This window comes from Cyrtonyx montezumae, unplaced genomic scaffold (genome assembly GCF_038088225.1).
Source record: "Cyrtonyx montezumae isolate F1298 unplaced genomic scaffold, pur_monq_1.0 scaffold_5, whole genome shotgun sequence".
Classification (NCBI taxonomy): domain Eukaryota; kingdom Metazoa; phylum Chordata; class Aves; order Galliformes; family Odontophoridae; genus Cyrtonyx; species Cyrtonyx montezumae.
The window spans coordinates 2197483-2216336 of NW_027072056.1; the positions used below are offsets into that span (position 1 = coordinate 2197483).

The following is an 18854-nucleotide window of genomic DNA, read 5'->3' on the forward strand; positions in this document are numbered from 1 at the left end:
CTCCAAGTCGTCAAGCACCATGGAGTGTGTTCATACAAAAAATAAGGCTCACTTTCCCTTCCATAGTTATAAATATCACATCACTATAGAATATAACTTGTCAACAAAAAGGCAAGAATAGAAAAACAAGTGTGAGAATTTTTAAATAAATAGAGGAAGTGCACACTTTTTTCCTTACTTGCTCTGCATGTTGAACAATACATTTAAAGATTTTGAAAAGTATATTTCAATATCCATAAAGTACCCCAATGGCTAACTTCCCTCAACATAATTTCAGTCCATGACCTCTCACGGGGCAGTGTGGATTAAAGACAGCAGCAAGGAACAGCCATGTACTTGGATTGCTGACTCCTTTCCTGAGCTACATTAAGAACATGCTGTTCTTTCATGCTCCCTTTGTTTTCTACAGCACTGATCAACTGAGGAACAACATGGTACATTTGTCAGCAGCTGTGGGATGTTATTATGTCAGGTACCCATAGCTCACGTACTTGGAGATACTCAGTGGTTTATGCAGGTGGTCACATTGACTGCAGAACCACAGTTCTTCATCACCAAACGGAATCAGATGCTTACCAAGTTGGCCATAACAATGGTATCCACAATGACAGGATTGGTTGAGGTTCCCAGGGTAAACTGGAGGCCCCGAGGTGGCTGCCCAGTGGTGATATCGTAGCAGTGTCCTTCCAGAAGCAGATATTCCAACTCATATTCTGCAGCAACAATGTTATCCACCTGTAAGAAGATACTGCTGAACTCAGCACTAGCTAAGAAGTGCTATTTGAGTCATCTGGTCACTCTTCATGATAGTCACAGAAATTAATTAACCCTCACTTGACTTTACCAGAGTAGTTCTACTGAGTGAATACCCAGAAACCCTCAGAGTGTGGCTCCATTGAGCATGCATCATTAAGGCTGTTCCTGACCAAAAGCCTCTGGCTCTCAAGGTAAGAGCAAGAAGGACTGTTGCTCTATTTTACAGTTCTTTTTCCATTTACTGTGGATTTAATCAACAGGTAGATACTCAGGATGCTGCTTTGAGCATGCCTGCAGCATCCTCTCTCAGGTTTTCATCTCACCTGAACAGAGGTGGGTGCCATCCAGAGGCCAACTAAACAATGGCTTACTACAAGGGAGTATTTGGTCACCTCCTGATGTCATTAACTTCACACCCCGAAGTCCAGCGTTTTCTGCTTCTACATGTGGATTTGTAACTTTCAGCAACTGTGTTTTTAGTGCACATCATTACATGCCACTGGGCTTCACAGCCCACTACTTGTAGAGCTTCTGAGAACAAGTTAATTAACAGCAAGAAGTTAATGATTAGCACTAACTTATCTATCCTATTAAAGATGAAATGAGAATCATCAACTTGTACATACAAATATTCCTCCTCTGTTTTTAAAATAATTTCTGTACTGACTTCCAGCTGCTTGGTTTTCTCTGTACTTTTCCTTTCTGTATGTGGGACAAAAGCCCAGGTCAGCATTATATAGGTCCAATCCACAGCCTGTTTTAGCAGCAGTCAGCTCCTGAAAATACTGCAGAGTGCATATCTACTGGACCAGTTCTATAGTTCTGTTGATATCACAGATCCTTTCGTGGATCACACAAGTGTTTCCTGCTGACATGAAATGAACAGGAAGCTAAAGCCTGCTCACTCACTTCTCAACACAAGAAAAGTGAGATTTGCTTACTAGAAATGAGAAGCAGACCTTATCTTCCTTTATATTAGCTGTAGGGAGCTCTAACAGAAATTTTGTAATTTATATACATCTGATGACCAACAAAGCATTTCTTTGTTTCTAGCTCAGGACATTCTGAAGTAATATATCTACACACACACACAGAGTTGGAAAGGATACACACACCCAAAGCAGCACTTCTGCAGGATCTGCTTCCAGCCCACAGCACTGTTCCCCCTGTGGCACCCTCCAGGCATCCACAAATAACTGAGGGCAGCAATCTGTCAGTGAGCTTTGCTTTATCTGCAGCCACTCTGCAAAATTTCTAGAGGTCTTGTGAAAAGTGCAAAGATGAACTCCTCGATGTTTATCAGCATTTTGAAACTTCTTTCCAATTAGCAAACTAATGCCTGGAAAACCAACAACATTTATAATGCAAAAACAGTAACATGCTGATTTCATTTACCTCCTCTAAGTAAATATTATCAAGGTCATACGGGGTTCTGACAGATTCCACCATCCAGCTCTCAGGAGTATTTAGGTTCAAAGTGAATAGTGGAGACTGAGGCATATCCAAAAACTTGGCAATTGGTCCAGAAGCAAAAGTGTTCTCTGCTGTGAAAGAAATTTCTGGCTCCAAAACATAGCGATAAAAGCTGAAATTTCAGAAAGAAGAGGTTTTAACATACTTCTGCCAAACTCTGCTAGTATTTCATGCTTTGAACTTGCTGACAGCATCAGTTTTCCCAGAGCTCCAATGTCTCCAAGAATCACTATATGGAATTTTTATTCCCTGCTGTGTACAGGAGGCTTTGCCCAAAGCAACATGCTTAGAACAAGAATTTTCACCTTGGAGGACAAACCAGAGCATGCACAGATTAGCCATAAAGATCAGTAAGTGATATACCCCTGCTCACACACATAAAAACCCACCCAACTTGTAAACCAGCACCACGACCTCACACCACCCACAAATTCCTGGATTCTCTGTGGGAACTCATGTTATCCTACTTAAGCTGAAAGTAGTTAATTGAGAGCTTCTGATATGTCAAGGGGTTCAACTTTCTCTGGGTTGCTGGTTTTTTTTGCTGTTGTGGCTGCTTGTCAATGTGGGGCACTGTTTTGGTTGGTTGGTTGAGTTTTGCTGTGGATGGAATTTTTTTGGGGGGATGGGGAAGTGGGAGAATGGGAATCAAGGGCTTGAAAGATGCAGCCCAGCACAGCTGTGGAACTTGGTGTAGGGGTGCTTTTCTCCAACAGGCTACATTCCAACTTGTGATGAGGTTTCCAGATGGCCACTGCCAGATTCACTACAATTAGCATACACTTATGCAACATTGCTCTTCTTCAGGTTGTTGCTTTGTTTTAACCCTGTAATGGTATTGCTTACCTTTTTAGAGGCATGTCAGAAAGTTTTGACTGGCAGTTCATGAACACCCTTAGGTTCATATTTATCAATTGGTTCAAAACCTACAGCAATGAGAAAGAGACATACCTTAAAGCTCCAACTAGGAAAGAAGGCACATAACCTGCTCATTCTCAAGCCTCCCTTCTCATGATTTGCTTTACCACACCCATCTGGTTGTAATCACATCAGCTACATGCTTCCTCACTCACAGGCATTCCTTTTGGGATGCAGAGACTTTCTTCCTCAAGAATAATCATTAGAGGCTAAGATGTCAAAGTGGTGAAACTAAAAGCTGTCTAGATGCATGATTTTGCCCATGTGTTGTGCACAGTGATTTTGAAGTAATGTACTGTGTATTTCAGCTGCATCATTAGAAGGCCACTGGTCACTACAGACTCAAGGAAGAAGACAAACATTTCAAAACTACAGAACTGGGAAAAAAAAAAGCTTTTTAAAGTTGTTATGAAACACATGACAACACCGTAAACATACCAAAAGTAACGGAGCAAGTCTTTGAGCATCTCTGGTAACAGGATCAACAATGGCCACAACATCAAAATATGTCTCCCCCTCTTTTGGTCTTAGTTTAACTGCACTATACACAAGAAAAAAAGAATTTTCAACTATCAAATGTATTGAATAAACACTGATAAAACACTGTCCATCTCCTCTAAAGTCAAAGTACTTCCTAAAAGCTATGCACATTCTGAAACTGGGCAGATAGAGGAAAGATACAAATATATATACACGTGCATAAATGTAAGTAGATAGATGTGTAGATACTGTGAGAACCAGTCATGTTCTGAAAAGTGTTAGGGACTTCCCTATTGCAGCTTGTATGGGGTTTTTTTATGTTAAGTGTAATTTAAATACGTGAAAATGCTAAAAAACGAGGAAAAGCACATTGCTTAGCAAGCAGCAGCAATCCTATACCTGTGCCGTTCTTCAAAAAAGTGATATTCAATTCTTGCCTCTCCTTTTGGTTGAGCAGAAAGAAGAGCATCCACTTTCATTACCAAGTCACTAGCACTGAAGGAAAAAAAGAGGTTTACAGGTATTCAGAAAAATGTATGCATGTATCACATTTCTGTCAACTAGAAGCAAAAGAGAAGGCTGAAAAGGCTGAACTGAATCGAGATATGCAAGCTAACAGTTCTACTACCTCTCCACACAAGCACTCTCCATATTTATAATTTGAAAAACAGTAGCGTGGAAGTAGTTGACTGGTGCTTCTGAAAGCATAAATTTAGCCCAGAACATGGTGTCCTTACTGTCCTCACCTTCCTCTAAGGATTTTCTGAAGAAACTGATGAATTAAACATGTTTAAGGGTTAATTTAGCACAGTTTACGTTTCTGTAGCATTGACAGTGAAATAGGTTACTATATTTGATACTGATGGGCCAGCAGCAGTTAGCTGAACTACAACATAACCAGAAAGCATACCCCAGTGTCTCATCTCCTTCCTTTTTTATTCTTTTAAATAGGTAACAGTAATCCTACATAGGAATTATGAAACCCTGGCACGTAGGAGGTAGATGATTTAAAACAGTGCATCAGCTAAGACTTAAGTAGAGGAAAAACACACAAGAAATCTGAAGGTTTTAATATTAACAAGCAATGAGCAACCATTCTCCAGGCTGCAGAAAGCCACGTTATCAGGACAGCACCACTGTTCACCAGCCACTCCATCTTCACTTACAGATCTTCTTCAAATCCCAGCTGCTGAATTTGAGATTTGATTTTCTGTCCTGATGTCTTTAGGATGATATTCTCAAGGAGGTGGAAGTCATCCTGATTGAACATCTCACCATCCTCTAATGGGCCAATTATCTTTCACACAGAGGGGGAAAGAAAAAAAGTGAGTTCAGCATTATTAGGTAAAAGCTACAGTGAAAAATGATTCAGAGATGTATTAAATAAATACTCCAGCTCAGTCTTTACAGGTGTCAGATGTTCAGGTGAATACCAGTGTCAAAGGCAGCCAAGTGTAACAGATAATTCTATTTTCAGCCATGAACAAAATACTCCAGATAAAGTCATAAAATGCACGCTTAGAATTTTCACTGAAAGCTTGACGTGCAAAAATATGGCATATTAAATTATACATGCAATAATATGCCTTGAAATGTTAACAGAATGCCAGGCCAGTGGCAGCAGTCCAGCAAATCTCACTCCTGTCACCTTCAAAAGCCTAAAGTTCTACCTAGACAACTCTTGCTACTGAGTGAAAAAGAATGCCACAACTCCTCACTTGAATTTTTAACCCATTAAAGCATACAGCAGCCACGGAACCTGCCTTCTTCTCCCTGCCCCTAAAGAACAAGCAGGTGACAGAAGAAAGCAAAACTGATTACTGGCAGTGAAATACTGTTGTAACATTACTTGCTTAAATATAAGTAGCTCTTGTAAAAAGAGCTGGTGGAAGAGCTCAAGGCCCAATGAACTGAGGCAAAACAGTTAAATTTATCATCCTTTTTGGCCCTTGGACTCAATTCAATGACAGCAGGAGTACGACTGTTAACAAACAGAGCTGAATTTGTATGCAACACCAACAGTGGCTGGCAGCACCAAGAAGTCACTGCCCACCTGAACAAATGAACTGGGAAGCAATCCAGTGACCTGAAAGAGGCCAGCTCCCCACATCCCCTCCCTAGGTCAGAATGCATATCTGATCCCTGCTGCTCGAGGCCTGTATTCTTCCCACAGGTGGAATCTCTTTCACCATCTGAACTCACCCTTCCATTGCTGATCACAGCCCTCTGCCCCTTCTTCAGCTTGAGAACATCTCTGCAATATATAGCATGGGACAGAACGAAATCCACTTTGGGAGATTCAAAGGCTTCCTTAAAAATATTGGTATCCATACCCTGAAAGAAAAGTATACTTATTGTTGAAATGGAAAAAAAAATACCCTCCTGAACACATTTAAAAATACCTTTTTTGTTGTTTCCATCCAAGAACATCTTACAACCTAGCTAAAATTTTCCCCCAGGCCCCTTTTCTCTGAGGTCTTAAACCCAACTCTTGCCTGTCAGTGAATGGCCCCAGCCCTCCTCATCGTTGCTATTCAGACCACTTGTTTCCATTCATTTGTACTGAAGTGATTCTTGCCCAACCTCTTAAACCTAGTTTGAGATACGTATTTTTCCTCTGCTTTTTAAAGAGATCGTGAGATTGAAGTTCTCTCCTAAACCCCAATAAACCACTCTCTCAAATCAACTCTTAAACTACATTCAACTTTTGAACATTGTGCAGCTTTGACACGCATGAGGATTTACTTCACTTTTAGATGGATGGTTCTATTTAGGGGGAGTCAAACTTTCAGAGAACACCCCACCGTTACCTTTTGTACCAGGAATATGCTACACTAAGAAATCCATGTTAAGAACAAACACTCTACCTTTGTAAGCACCAACAGCCATGCTTACCCCGACAGCAAATTCTAAGATGTCAGCTCCTGCCTCCAGTGCCTTTGCAACTTCTTCTTTTGCCATTTTGGTGATGAAGTTCTTGGCATTATTTGAGGTTTGTGTCTGCAGAGCTGCCCATATGGCCTTAGCGACAACGGTGTTGCTGCTATTTGGATCTTCACTAGGATTATTAATCATGCTAATTCGAACATTATTGCTGGATTTCTGTATTTAACCAAATATGAACAAGGAAAATTTCAGGCTTTGTTTTAAATGAGAAGAAAAAGTCTGTAATACAATGAACCCCATTGTTTAAGTTTACCTACAGGCACCACTGTGCCAAGAATTCTCTAAATAATACTGTCCTGCAAAGGAGAGGCTGGACCACAGCCAGCACTCAGAGAGCTGGCAAAAGGCTGATTTAGCAATAAGCTATGGATTTTTATGATTCAGTTACCCTCCTGGAACAAATGGGACAGAGCTGAGAACAGTGCTCATGTCAGTCTCCCAACAAAACCAGACATTTCCAATTTAGAACCAGGAGCTCAAAAGAAATCTTTCCTTTACTATATTAGAGTAAGACCAAGAAGAGAGGTCAGGAATGTGCTAGCCCCTATAAACAAGATGAAGCTGAAAAATGGAGAACTGATCTCCCCACAGTCATACAACAACAAGAAGCACAACTAGTGTTTTTCAAGCCTCTGTCTACTGCTTTATTATTGCTGCTAAGTGGTGCAAGTGAGAATACTACCTACCTGATGTTTAATGGCATCGTACAACAACTGTCTCCCTGAAGGTTTATCAAAATCACCAACAATCCAAAAAGTCACTGGTCTAATAAAAGAATCATCTGCAGAACAACAACAAAAAAAAAAAAGCAGGGGGAGAATATTTGAAGGTGAAATTTGAGAGGAAAGCTTCATTTTTCCTTCATTTGAAGGAAGAACATGGTCAACATGCAAAGACTTGAAACCAAGTAGAGCCATATATGAAAGACCCAGATAAAGCTATGCAAAGCCTGGCAAGAGAAGAACAGTTGTACTGATGTAATATTAGAGTTTGTGTACCTCATTCAGTAGACCCACATGGGACAGCACGCACTCATGTTTCTGAATTTTTTTTTATATACCCATTTAATTTAGACTTTAAAAAAAATGTACATAACTTATTGATTCCAACCAGAGCACAGCATACTGCTTCTACGTGCTGAAGTTGTTAGTCCACAAAAACAGATTTTTAGAAAGATAAAAAGTGACAAAGCAAACATGCATTTTAAAAGCTTTCTTCATTTCCTGCTGGTTTTAAGGCCAAAGTTACAAAAGAACCAGGAAATTCCCAGAATAACAAGAAATGGAAAGCCAAAGCATGATTTACCATAGATCTCCTTGGAAGACATTCCTGGTCAAACAGCAAAAAGGAAAAGGGGAAAGGAAAAAGACATTAATAACTTGACAGTGATTCTAATATGTACCAAGAAGCTGCAGGACTGTGCTGAGTATAACTGAATCACTGAAGCTCAGTTCCAGCAAGCAGCATGTTTGTACTAAGTCTATCAGAATAAGCTTTGACTTTTTTACCCCTATCATTGCAAGAACTGCCATGCCATTACAACTTGAATGTTAAGAGTTTATCTTGCCCTTCAAAAACCAGCATGACAGCACTGTTTCAGTACTGCTGCTGAGCCATCAGTATGTGCAACTTTGCTATTACTTCCACAATAAACAGGACACAGATTACTATAAAGCAAATACAGCTATTAAGTGGCAAAAGGGGCAGTGACCCAAAACTTAATGTTACAGGACTACAAGGTAAAACACATTTAAATGAGGTGTAGGTTTAATCGATAACCTACAAAGGGAAAGTGAGAAACTTGCCAGGAGTAAGTGCCTGAACACAAACCAAAGACAAATACAAAAGAGGAGTGGAAGGAGACAGCATCTGGGAAACTTGTCAGAGCCCAGTAAAGGTGAGAGGCAGAAACAAGAGGAACTGGTATGAATGACAGCAGCTTATTTATGATTCCTGACAGAGATGGTTGGAGGAAAGGTGGAGGAAAGGCCTGATTAAGTGCTGTGTTAACGTCTGTGCATGCATTCTTACTACAAGCAGTACAGCTGAGTTTTAATACTAACAGGGGACTTCATGAATGCTGCAATTAAGCCACGTTGTCATTGAAGAAGCAGTACACACACCAGAGAAACATGGACAGCACAGACAAGGTTATTAGTTATTTTATATAACAGACAATAACCTTTTTTTTTTTTCAAATGAACCCATATAACCTTTCAAAATTTCAAATTAGAAAGCCAGAACCCCCTTTATATTTTTAGCAGTGTAATTGCAGCATCAGGGCTTACATTGCTGCACTTCTGGCAGCACTATTCACTCCAGCAAGAGCAGGCTGGGTGGGACTCCCATTCTTAAGAGAAGGCAAGGTTTACAGAGCAAAACCTTTTTGCTCCACGTAGATGTCAAACCCTATAAAAATCTTAACTTTCAACACTTAGATTGCAGCACTGCCCACAGGTCTGAACAAAACTCAAGGTGTGCACTGAATACCACACATATGTGCTTGGAAACACATGCAAAAATAAAGTGCAGTTCTTAATCCACAGTAGATGTTACCTCTCTTTGTTAAGTAGGTCATGCTGTTTGCTATAGCAGCTGTCTTCTCTCTGGAATCCAACGTGCTGAATCTAGCAAAGTCATCCACATAGAAGTTATCTGATGAAGAGAAAAAATATCCAGATGCCAAAGCAAACAATTTCCACGTAAAATAAATGAAAATTCACCCTTATAACCCTTATAACCAAAATACTATGAACACTTCCATCATTTTTTCCTCATTATGCTGCTTTTTAGATTTGATTTCCATTGTTAATATACAATAAACTGAGGAAGATAACTGTAATAATTGTAATAAATGTAATAATCCTTCAAGTTAATGTATATAAAGAACATACACTTAAAAACCCACTGAGTTACAATATTTCAAGCAACTCAAGGAAGTGTATTTGCAGCCCTGCCATTATTCTGCAGTCTTTGCCTTGAGAAGTTCTGCTAAAATACGCCACAGCAAATCCTAAATAATTCCAGAGATATCTGTCATTCTCAGCTTAAAAAGAGGCTGGAAATAAGAAACAAACTGATGCTTTATACGTATTACATGAACGTGAAATTGGGAGCAAAAGTCAAGAGCAGCACAAGTCATATTCCCTTGAGGATTTGTATAAAAACAAAACAAATTCCTGCTGGGATAAATCTATACATATTTATGCTGTAAGTAATATGTCAGCCAGCACTAGGGCTGCAGTGTTGCTTCGGGTAACACTTGGCCACTAGAGCTTTCCATGGGGATGGCAAGACTTTGAATCAGGTACTTCAGGTTCAAAGCAATGAAAAGCATCCCTTACTCATGGCTGTCAGATCTAGATACTCTCTGTCTGACATTAAGATCCTCGAGTTAATTCTTGGAACAACATTAGGCTGGTTCATGATATACTCAACAACATCTTGGTCATTAGAAAGTTCACCCTGAAGGAGAGAAGAAAAAAGAGAAAGGCAATATTTATTATATCACACGTTTTTTGAGTTGTCTAAGACACAGGTATAAGAATATGTATGAGTTAGGTTGCTTTGTGTATCACATATTTGGGACTTTTGAGTCAGTTTTTAAAGTACTCATTTCTCTCTAAAGCCCCAGCTGCTCTCAGCACCTACCAGGTACACAGCTCGTTGGAAGATGCTTGTGGTTTCCAGGATTTTGTGCATCGTCACTGTTTCCAGGTCATCAGGATCCAGCTGGTCCTTTTGAAAAGGCATCCCATTGAACAGCACCACAGGGAGAGAGCCGACGCCCGTCTGCTCATAGTAACTTCTTGCTGCCTAAATCCAGGGGAAGAGGCAGCTTTACATCAGCCCACTACCACAAGGATTCTGAGTTTTTCCTACACAATATCCACAAAATGTCAATTTGAAACACACTAAGATGTCCTTTCAGCAGCACGTAAAACGCTTCCTGCATCTTACATGCCCAAGATGCCCTTGTCTTTCAGCTTCAAAGCAAAAATTGCTGCCTTGTCATACAGAAATGCTCTTGTGTTTGGTTGCTGCTTTTGTTTTGTTCGGGTTCAGCGTGGTGTCTAGCGCGTTAATTGAGAAGACTTCTATCTTCTATCATTCAAAACTGCCTCTAGTGGGTTCCAGCTCTTGAGAGGGTGCTCTGTTCCCTCCACTCTCCGATATACAAAGATGGAAATCATGTGTCCATACAATTCCATTTATTTAACTCTGACTGCCTTCCTTAGTTTTTAAGATGTAGGCTGTTTTATACATGTGTTATTATAGACAGTATTTTCATTCATTCTTCTAGAACACTCAAGAAAAACAGATATCCATTCCTCTCTGTAGAATCTCAAATAGGATCAGCCTCATCTCACATAGAAGCAATCCAGTCCTGGTTTGCTCGCTCAGCCTTCTCCACACAGGAAAGAACCAACCTCAAAAATAACCAAGAAATTCTCTTGAGGAAGATTGTTATATGTCTTGCTACAGGAAAGCCATCATGAATTCACGACCATTGCTTCATCTCATACAACATTCTGATACTGATAACGAGAAAGAAAATCCACCTAAGAAAACCAAGGAGCTGAATGCTTATGAACCATTCCATCACCTCCATTTTGAAAGCAAAGTTCTCCATGTCAGAACGAAATGAGTATCTATGAATCACAGGAAAGTTATTTTGGTTCCTGAACAACACAGAAGACTTTAGGAACATCTGATTTCAAAATGCAATGCACACTATTTACATTATCAGCTTTGTGCTGAACATAAATTCCTACTGCATTATTAAAACTCACTCTAACACGTTAATGAAATAGACATGCATGGCAAGAAAGTTGCATCAAACTGCACACAATCATATATTCAAACTGTGTTGAAGCAAAAAAAGTGACAATTGCTTTATTTCATGAATTCTTACCTTTCTGTTTTGATCATAGGCAGAATCAATTCCCAGAACACTGTTCACTTCCACATAGGGATACTCTTTCTCAAGTACACTAACCACATGCTCCACCTTCAGCTGATCTCCTGTTTTGACTTTGTTGTATATCTGAAAGGGGAATACAAGTTTGCAGATCGAACAGAAACCACTTTAAGAAAGGTAAACTGACCTATCACCTGTATTCCAGTAATTATATAAAAATAAAAAAAACCACAAAGCTTTAAGAGCTGGATTGCAAAATATATTTTACAGTTACTTACTGAAATAAAAACTCAAGTACAAAGCTACAAATTATAAAGCACTCGCAGCTCTGAAAGTCATCCCTGAGAGATGAGAAGCGGCTAAATATGGATTTATTTAAAAAAACTTGCACCTTTATTGCAAAAGATATTTGAGAAGGAAAATAGTTCTCAGAGAAAAAAAGCACAGAACTCAAGACGTGCCCATAAACAACAGAGTAAATCTCATGTGCAAAATAGGCAACTGATCATTTCCTTCCCAAAGGCAAAACAGTCTTCAAGTTACCAGCAGTACAGTATTATAACATGATCCAGCTTATAGGTTTACGTAACAGTGTCAAACCATAAGTGAAAATGGATTTATTCATGCCTATAATGTTGATTTATATGGCAAAAGTATGCAGCAGGAACTATTCAAGAGAAAAAAAAATATTGAGGGGATACATCCATTTAGATCTCATTGGCAGCGTGAGGAAAGAGGTAGGATCAGAAAAATTACATACCAACTTTACATGCATAAAAGAATATTAAAAATATTCATTTCCATTTTAAATGAATACTTACAGACATGACTGTCTGGAAAGCATAATTATTGTCCATTTCTTGTGCCACATAATTGTACACCCTAAGAAGGGCAACGCCAGGATCCTGAAGTCCATCAACATCATCACAGTCATTAACCACAAATACTAGTCCTATCCTGCAATCAAGAAAACCACATCTTGAAGCTATCACACTAACAACAACTCTTCATACAATGGTGGAATACAATCATCATAGGCAAAAGCCTTTTCCTAAGCAGACCAAATGAAATAATTTTGAGCAGAGGGGCCTGGGATCAACGTTACAACATTCAATCTCTAAGGATGAGTTTCTCTCTTTCCTCCATAGTTCTTGCTTTAAGATTCTTCTGGACTGTTGAAGTAACTTTTATTCAGCCCTGCTTTGCTAGCAGCAGAAGTCATATTCAGAAATGTTTGAAGGAACAACAATGTTCAGGGAACACCCTTCCCAGCCACCAATATTTGATGGTGTTACAGGATCCCAGCAGCAAGTCCTTACAACTGCAAAAGTCACAAAAACAGAGCTCATGTAAAATAAATCTGTATAAAAATACAGCAATTACCTCAGTGGGATGTGGTTACTCAAGAACATCTCTGCCACATTCAGTAATTCTGCTGTGGTCTCGTGAGTAGGATCTACTATCAGCACCTGTCCACAAGAAGTCAAGATACTGGGCTTTTTTATTCATGTTTCATTGCAAAATTATCATCAATCCCATTTAGAGCATTGCCAGACAGATGAGATCCATTAAGCCAGTGTCTTCTACAATCTTTAAATCCAAAATCAAAAGCACCTCATCTGAGCTGCTGAAGTGTTACCATACAGATGTCACAAACTCTTCACTGAATCTAGAGACTGGACAGCCCCTAGCCTGAAGAGACACCCACGAGTAATGTGAGGACTCATGATCATCTTTGGAACTCTTGATGCAAGAATGTTTTCTAACTAGGACAACTGAAGCTGCTCTTTACCCTGTTAATGAAATATTAAGTAACAAATGTGAAGGATTTCAACACACAACTTCAGCCATTATCACAATGCTGAAATGCACACGAATTCTCACATGTCAAGTGACAGTTTGTTCCACCAGCAGAGCAATCTGCAGATGTCCAAGTGGCACACACAAAGATCAGCCTAACATAGCAGAGAGCCATGCTCAGTAATCTCTCCATCTCAGTTGCAGCTCACTAGTGCAACAACAAAATCTCTGAGAGGAGCATACAATCTCAAGTTATTTAAGTGGCAAGAAATGCAGCATACTTGTATATGCCAAAGTTAATGTCCCTGATGTTTAAAAACATACAAGTAATGAAACAAATAGCAAAAAATGCCAACACATTTAATTCCTAGTCAGATCACTACTTACAAAGTTATGGAAGTTTTTCCTGATTTGTCTGATCACCCCTGGGAACGTGGGGCGCAGCAGTTCCTGCACACTGGAAGGCCATGAATTATACCGGCTGTCAACCTCCAGATTGTTGATCCACTAAGAAAAAACAAGTGCATTTTAATGACTGTCAGCCATTCTGCTCAAGTCTGAGACTGGAAAACGTTATAAAATCAAAAACTGTATTGAGTTTTGTAAGGTACAAATGAAAACTCTCCTAAGGGCTTAAGAATGCACAGCTCGAGGGCAAGCAAGTTGTTCCTGATATAAAAGCAGACACACCAAAATGGCAGGGCTTCTGATGTCCACTGCATAGTCTGAGTCTGAGGGCTGGATGTTCAACTTGAGAATATTGTGCAAGGAAAACCCCTCAATTCCTAAGCTGTGCAGACCTTCCATAACACGAGCTTCATTGCGTAGCACATCAAACAAGCTGGAAGGAAGAGAGAAAAATAATCTGTCAATTTTGAAGATAATAATTCATTGCATCCTAAGGGTTAACAGAAAAAAGCTGCCACGTTTATGCATTAGTCCTTATTTCTCACCTATTCCTAACTATCCCAAGGAATTTGAGAGCATTTATACCTGAATAGTTTTATTTCTAGGAAACATCGTATTAAACAAAGTAAGGCATGATATACGAATGTAATCTCCATTCCACACGACTGAAATAGACGTTGACAAAGATAAAAGGCATCTTTCAGATGAAAGACACGCAGGGACTTCTCTATTAAGAAACAAACTGTCATCTTCAGCATAAAATCTGAAGGCAGCCCTTGGAAACCGAAGTCTTATGTGTTCACAGGACAGATCTCAAGAACGGTACAAAGGTGACCTCCCATTCTGACATCCCAGTTTTCACAGCAGGTTTTTTTTTTTTTTGTTGAACAAGTGTTTGCATAAGAGAAGGAAACATGGTTTTCATTTTGCAGAAGTTAACAATTAAACCTAATCTAAATACAGATATGTGAAGGAGGCTCACACTGTCTAAATGACTCTGCTACCCACGCACAAGCAGGATGCATGATTCTAAGCAGGACACGATTCTTCTGAAAATGAAAACATTCCCACCTAAATATGTCCTGAGTGTCTAAATCAATATGCAGTCCGTTGATGAAGAGAGCAGAATCCCCCGGCTGTAATCCTAACGTTCCTTTGAAATACTGAAAGAAAGCAGAAGGCCATCAGGAGAATGGTGTGGACAGGATACAAATGCTAGAGAGTTTAATGTGTGGAAACTGTGGATGTTACCTCCATTACTACTCCAAACCTCACGACATGACTTCTCAGCTACAGCCTCTGTTGACTTGAGACATGGCAGAGGAAGACAACTGAAGCTAGCTAGTGCATACACACACATGAGGGACTTCTGTTTGTTTCTACATGACTCAGCAGTAGCTTTGGAAAGCCCCTCAGTGGACTTTTAAAATATATCTGATTAAATTATCAGAAATGCTTGAGAGAAGTAATTTGGTATTTTGCTGAACAATGAAGGAGAAGCATAGTGTTTGGACACTAAAAAAGCCTGACACTGTGAACATGAGCAAAGCAATGGAAGAACAGCAAAGTACCACATGAAGTACTAAGAATAGGAAAGCAGTATCTAAGACAGGAAGAATCTAGGTCTTTTATCAAATAACAATGCTCCCAAAGAAGAGCTGAGCACATGCAGTGTTAAGTTGTACCTTTTGGTGGATAATCACATACTAACCTCTACCTTACTGAAACCAGTGAACTTCACTACCAGACATTACCCACACAGACCGACCATCATGCAAGAACAGCTTATAGGGCAGCGTTAGATCTAGCCTGGTCAGGATCCAGGAGCCTAGATGTATTTGGGACGAAGCTGCATCCACCAAGTCATGGACCTGTGGACCAGACTGATCTAGCACAAAACAGAGAAGCCACCAGGCAGCTTTAACTCACACTTACATTCTATACTTTGTCCCTTCCAGAACCACACCGGACGACAGTGCCAAACCGCATCCCTTCTTTTCTGATTTTACTGCTATTGAACAACAAGGGATTGCTCTTTCAGAACAGGAATCTCAGGGGATGCTTAATTAGCTTTCAGGTAATTGTGCATTTACTGTTGGACTAGCCAAATGTCATCAACCAGATTTCAAAACAAAGATGTAACTGTCTACTGTCTACTTCTTCTATTAATGCCAAGTTAGACTGAAATGCATGAATCACGTTCTAAAAGCTATTGTTTGGCTCTGTTTTTATTACCATCTTAAGCTTTTATTCTGTATTCTATCCAGATGGCACAACCAGGTGTATTGCAATTGCACCATCCAAAATTCCCAAGTGCCTGTTGTTTTTTCAGGGCTTTACTAACGCCAAGGAGCTGCTGAAACATTTTTCTCCAAACGTTGAGCTTACTCAAGGATCACAAACCTGTGAGGGTCTTTGGGCCCTCACAGACTTCGTTTATTTATGTTTCACTTCAAAACACGTGTAGACTGAACAAAGAGATGTTCATCTATATCCCTTTGCACTCTGAATGGCAGCACTGGAACCATTTCCTCCTCATAGTGTGGCTCCTTATAAGCCACAGCAGAAGGTTTTGTGTTTATTCAGCTGCTTTGTTGTGAGCACTACCTCAGACAAGGGGATGAGAACTACATGTCTTCTGCATCCTTAAAAGCTGTTAGGTGCTTAAAACTTTCCAGGCAATAACTTTCTAACAAGCTACACTCTATCCAGCACAGATACTTTAAAATAATCCCAAAGTGTAACTGCCTTTCAACTCGCTTTGACTAAGAAGGCACTCTTCCTTAATATCCAGTTGCTTCTGAGAAGTTCAAAATACAAGCCTACAGTTGTTAACTTGAAATCAGGGCAAGCTTCTTTTCAGCTAAGAGCTAGGAAGACTAGTGCTATGACATTCAGATTTTACACATCTGCTGTACCACTCAAGCAGGAACAAAGTCAGACACTGGAAAGAAGGGCACCCAGCAGGTGAGATTCCTCCCATGACAGTGACCACTTCTCCACAACCTGAGCTGACAAGCTATCAGCACAGAGAGCTCCAACTTGGGGTAGACAGAGATGACAGACATCCAAATTTCTACTAGTTGTTTTTGATGCAGTCCTGTCCTGGTGCTCACATTAAGACAGCCTGCATGGAAAGCCCAAGAACATCTAAGCTATATGTTTCCTGTAAATAAATACAACATTTCCATCATTATTAAAGCTCATTTTATAAAGGTAAATAAATGCAGGCAACACATTTGATGTTCAAATACTGAACAGTATTCCATATACTGTTTCCAAACTATGCATTTTTGTACACCATGACAAAGTTATGAGTGAAAACACCAGGTCAATATTTTGAGCCAAACGTAAAATTTTTAACACACTCATTATTATTAAAGCTTAAACTTTTAATAAAACATAAGTGAGATGGCACTACGTTACTTTCTTGAAGTATTACCTTTTGGTTCTCTTCAATTTCTGTTCTGAGTTCCAAGGAAACAACTGTTTTTGTTATAGCTCTGCAGAAATAAAAACATGATGCCATGAATCATCTTTCTGTTTACCCAGTGAATAGATTACTTATCTAACTAACCCACTTCTCATACCTTAAATATCAATATACTGAGTCCTTAGTATCAAGAGCTACAGTCAGAAGAACTTACACTTCATGGTACCATTAAATTAATTCAAGTATGCTCAAATAATTGATGAAGCAAAGAGCAGTGGGATGGCATATCAATGCCTGACACGAGGTTGAGCGGGCTGTTCGTAGAAGGGGAACCCAGAAGAGTGTGGTGCACAGAAAAGATTAAGCCTAAAGCCACCAAACAGAAATGCTAGCTAATTAATTCTTGAGGACTTGAAGCAAAGGGGTCAGAAGCATTTCACAATAATAGCACAGCTGCTTCTGTCAAATTTACCAGCCCACACCAAGTGCCACTTAGGAATGCTCTAAGATCCTCTTTTAGCCATAAGCTGAAGAACTTTGCACAAACATCCCCCAGTGGTTGCTTCCAGCTAAATAGAAACACAGACATTAATTAACCTAACTGAGGTTGCCCATCTCATGCTCTGCTGAGAAAAAAAACAGAGGAAGAAAACTTCCAAAGCGTTCGTCATTAGAATCACCTGGCCTTTGTAGGAAAGTTCTGACTGAGATCTTTCATGACCATCAAAGCCTCCACAGAAGGAGCAGCCAAAATGCGTGCAGCAGTTTGAAAACTTAAATCTGCAAAGAGAAGCCAACAGAAAAACGAAAGAAGCTATTGCAGGCCGTCTTAAATTTGACTTCCAACTTGTTAGTTACATACAGAACTCATTTTCTATCTCTACGTTTCCTTTGCTTTTCTGCATTTATCAGATGTGCTCAGTTTAAGAGCAAGTGGCTTTAATACACTTCACAATACAGAAAGCAAACCTCTCTTCAGAGGTCCCATGAAAGAAACCTGAAAGCTATTTCAACAGGACCCAGGAAAGGAGCTCCAGAAAGCCCATACTTTCCACTGCAGGAATCCACAGTCAAACTCCCTAACTGAACACGGTCACTACTGCCTCATTTGCACAGAATACGGGAAGATAGGTTTAAGGTTTTGCAGTGCAATATCAAAAGCCTGCACACAGATTACCTTGTAACTGCCATACTTTTAAGGGTGCCATCTCATTGGTACTTTCCACGAGGTGTTTTCTGAGCTCTTTCAGCTCTTCATTCAAGTCAGGATACAACTGCCTGAAAGGGAATGAGGGTCAGGCAACTCTATAGCTTCCTGTAATTAAGCTTGCCACTAATTCAGATAAACTAAAATACAAAAGAGTATGGTGCTAACATATGTGGATAACCCAGACATTTAAAATATAATAACAAGCAGAAGATCAGCATCTATGCATCAGGTTGCTTAATGACAAAGACTTAAAATGTGCAACCAAGCTTTACCTTAATTTCCCAAAAAGAAATCCTTGCACCTCATCAATAGGGTCATCTTCATCTATTACTGTAGCATTCACATCAGTGCCTATAAACACAAAGAGAAGAAAAACACAGCTGAATTATTCAGAAACAGCATGCACGTGTCCTTTGATAAGCTTACCAAAATGCACTGCAGTATTGAAGAGGAAAGAAAGGACACCTGTCTATCTGTATCCAAGAGACACTAACCATACAAATGAAGCA

General features: G+C 39.7%; 2 protein-coding genes across 5 annotated transcripts in view; both read right to left on the bottom strand.

Moving 5' to 3' along the window:
- The window catches only part of GPR17 (G protein-coupled receptor 17), a 179317-nt gene that overhangs the window by 37531 nt on the left and 122932 nt on the right, over positions 1 to 18854 (bottom strand). The window lies entirely within an intron of this gene.
- Positions 1 to 18854, bottom strand: part of UGGT1 (UDP-glucose glycoprotein glucosyltransferase 1) — a 35407-nt gene that overhangs the window by 9404 nt on the left and 7149 nt on the right. For 3 of the 4 annotated variants that reach the window (XM_065748393.1, XM_065748395.1, XM_065748396.1), the window contains exons 8-30: positions 18618 to 18696; positions 18313 to 18413; positions 17816 to 17915; positions 17145 to 17205; positions 14774 to 14865; positions 13985 to 14135; positions 13682 to 13801; positions 12878 to 12963; positions 12316 to 12451; positions 11489 to 11620; positions 10225 to 10389; positions 9918 to 10038; positions 9130 to 9228; positions 7879 to 7902; positions 7260 to 7354; positions 6523 to 6729; positions 5830 to 5961; positions 4794 to 4924; positions 4027 to 4122; positions 3586 to 3688; positions 3076 to 3155; positions 2152 to 2341; positions 577 to 735 (exon numbers count right to left, since the gene is read on the bottom strand). In XM_065748393.1, coding sequence (XP_065604465.1) covers positions 577 to 735; positions 2152 to 2341; positions 3076 to 3155; positions 3586 to 3688; positions 4027 to 4122; positions 4794 to 4924; positions 5830 to 5961; positions 6523 to 6729; positions 7260 to 7354; positions 7879 to 7902; positions 9130 to 9228; positions 9918 to 10038; positions 10225 to 10389; positions 11489 to 11620; positions 12316 to 12451; positions 12878 to 12963; positions 13682 to 13801; positions 13985 to 14135; positions 14774 to 14865; positions 17145 to 17205; positions 17816 to 17915; positions 18313 to 18413; positions 18618 to 18696 — 2660 coding nt within the window. The remainder of the gene's footprint in view (positions 1 to 576; positions 736 to 2151; positions 2342 to 3075; positions 3156 to 3585; positions 3689 to 4026; positions 4123 to 4793; positions 4925 to 5829; positions 5962 to 6522; positions 6730 to 7259; positions 7355 to 7878; positions 7903 to 9129; positions 9229 to 9917; positions 10039 to 10224; positions 10390 to 11488; positions 11621 to 12315; positions 12452 to 12877; positions 12964 to 13681; positions 13802 to 13984; positions 14136 to 14773; positions 14866 to 17144; positions 17206 to 17815; positions 17916 to 18312; positions 18414 to 18617; positions 18697 to 18854) is intronic. The other variant, XM_065748394.1, reaches the window with a different exon arrangement.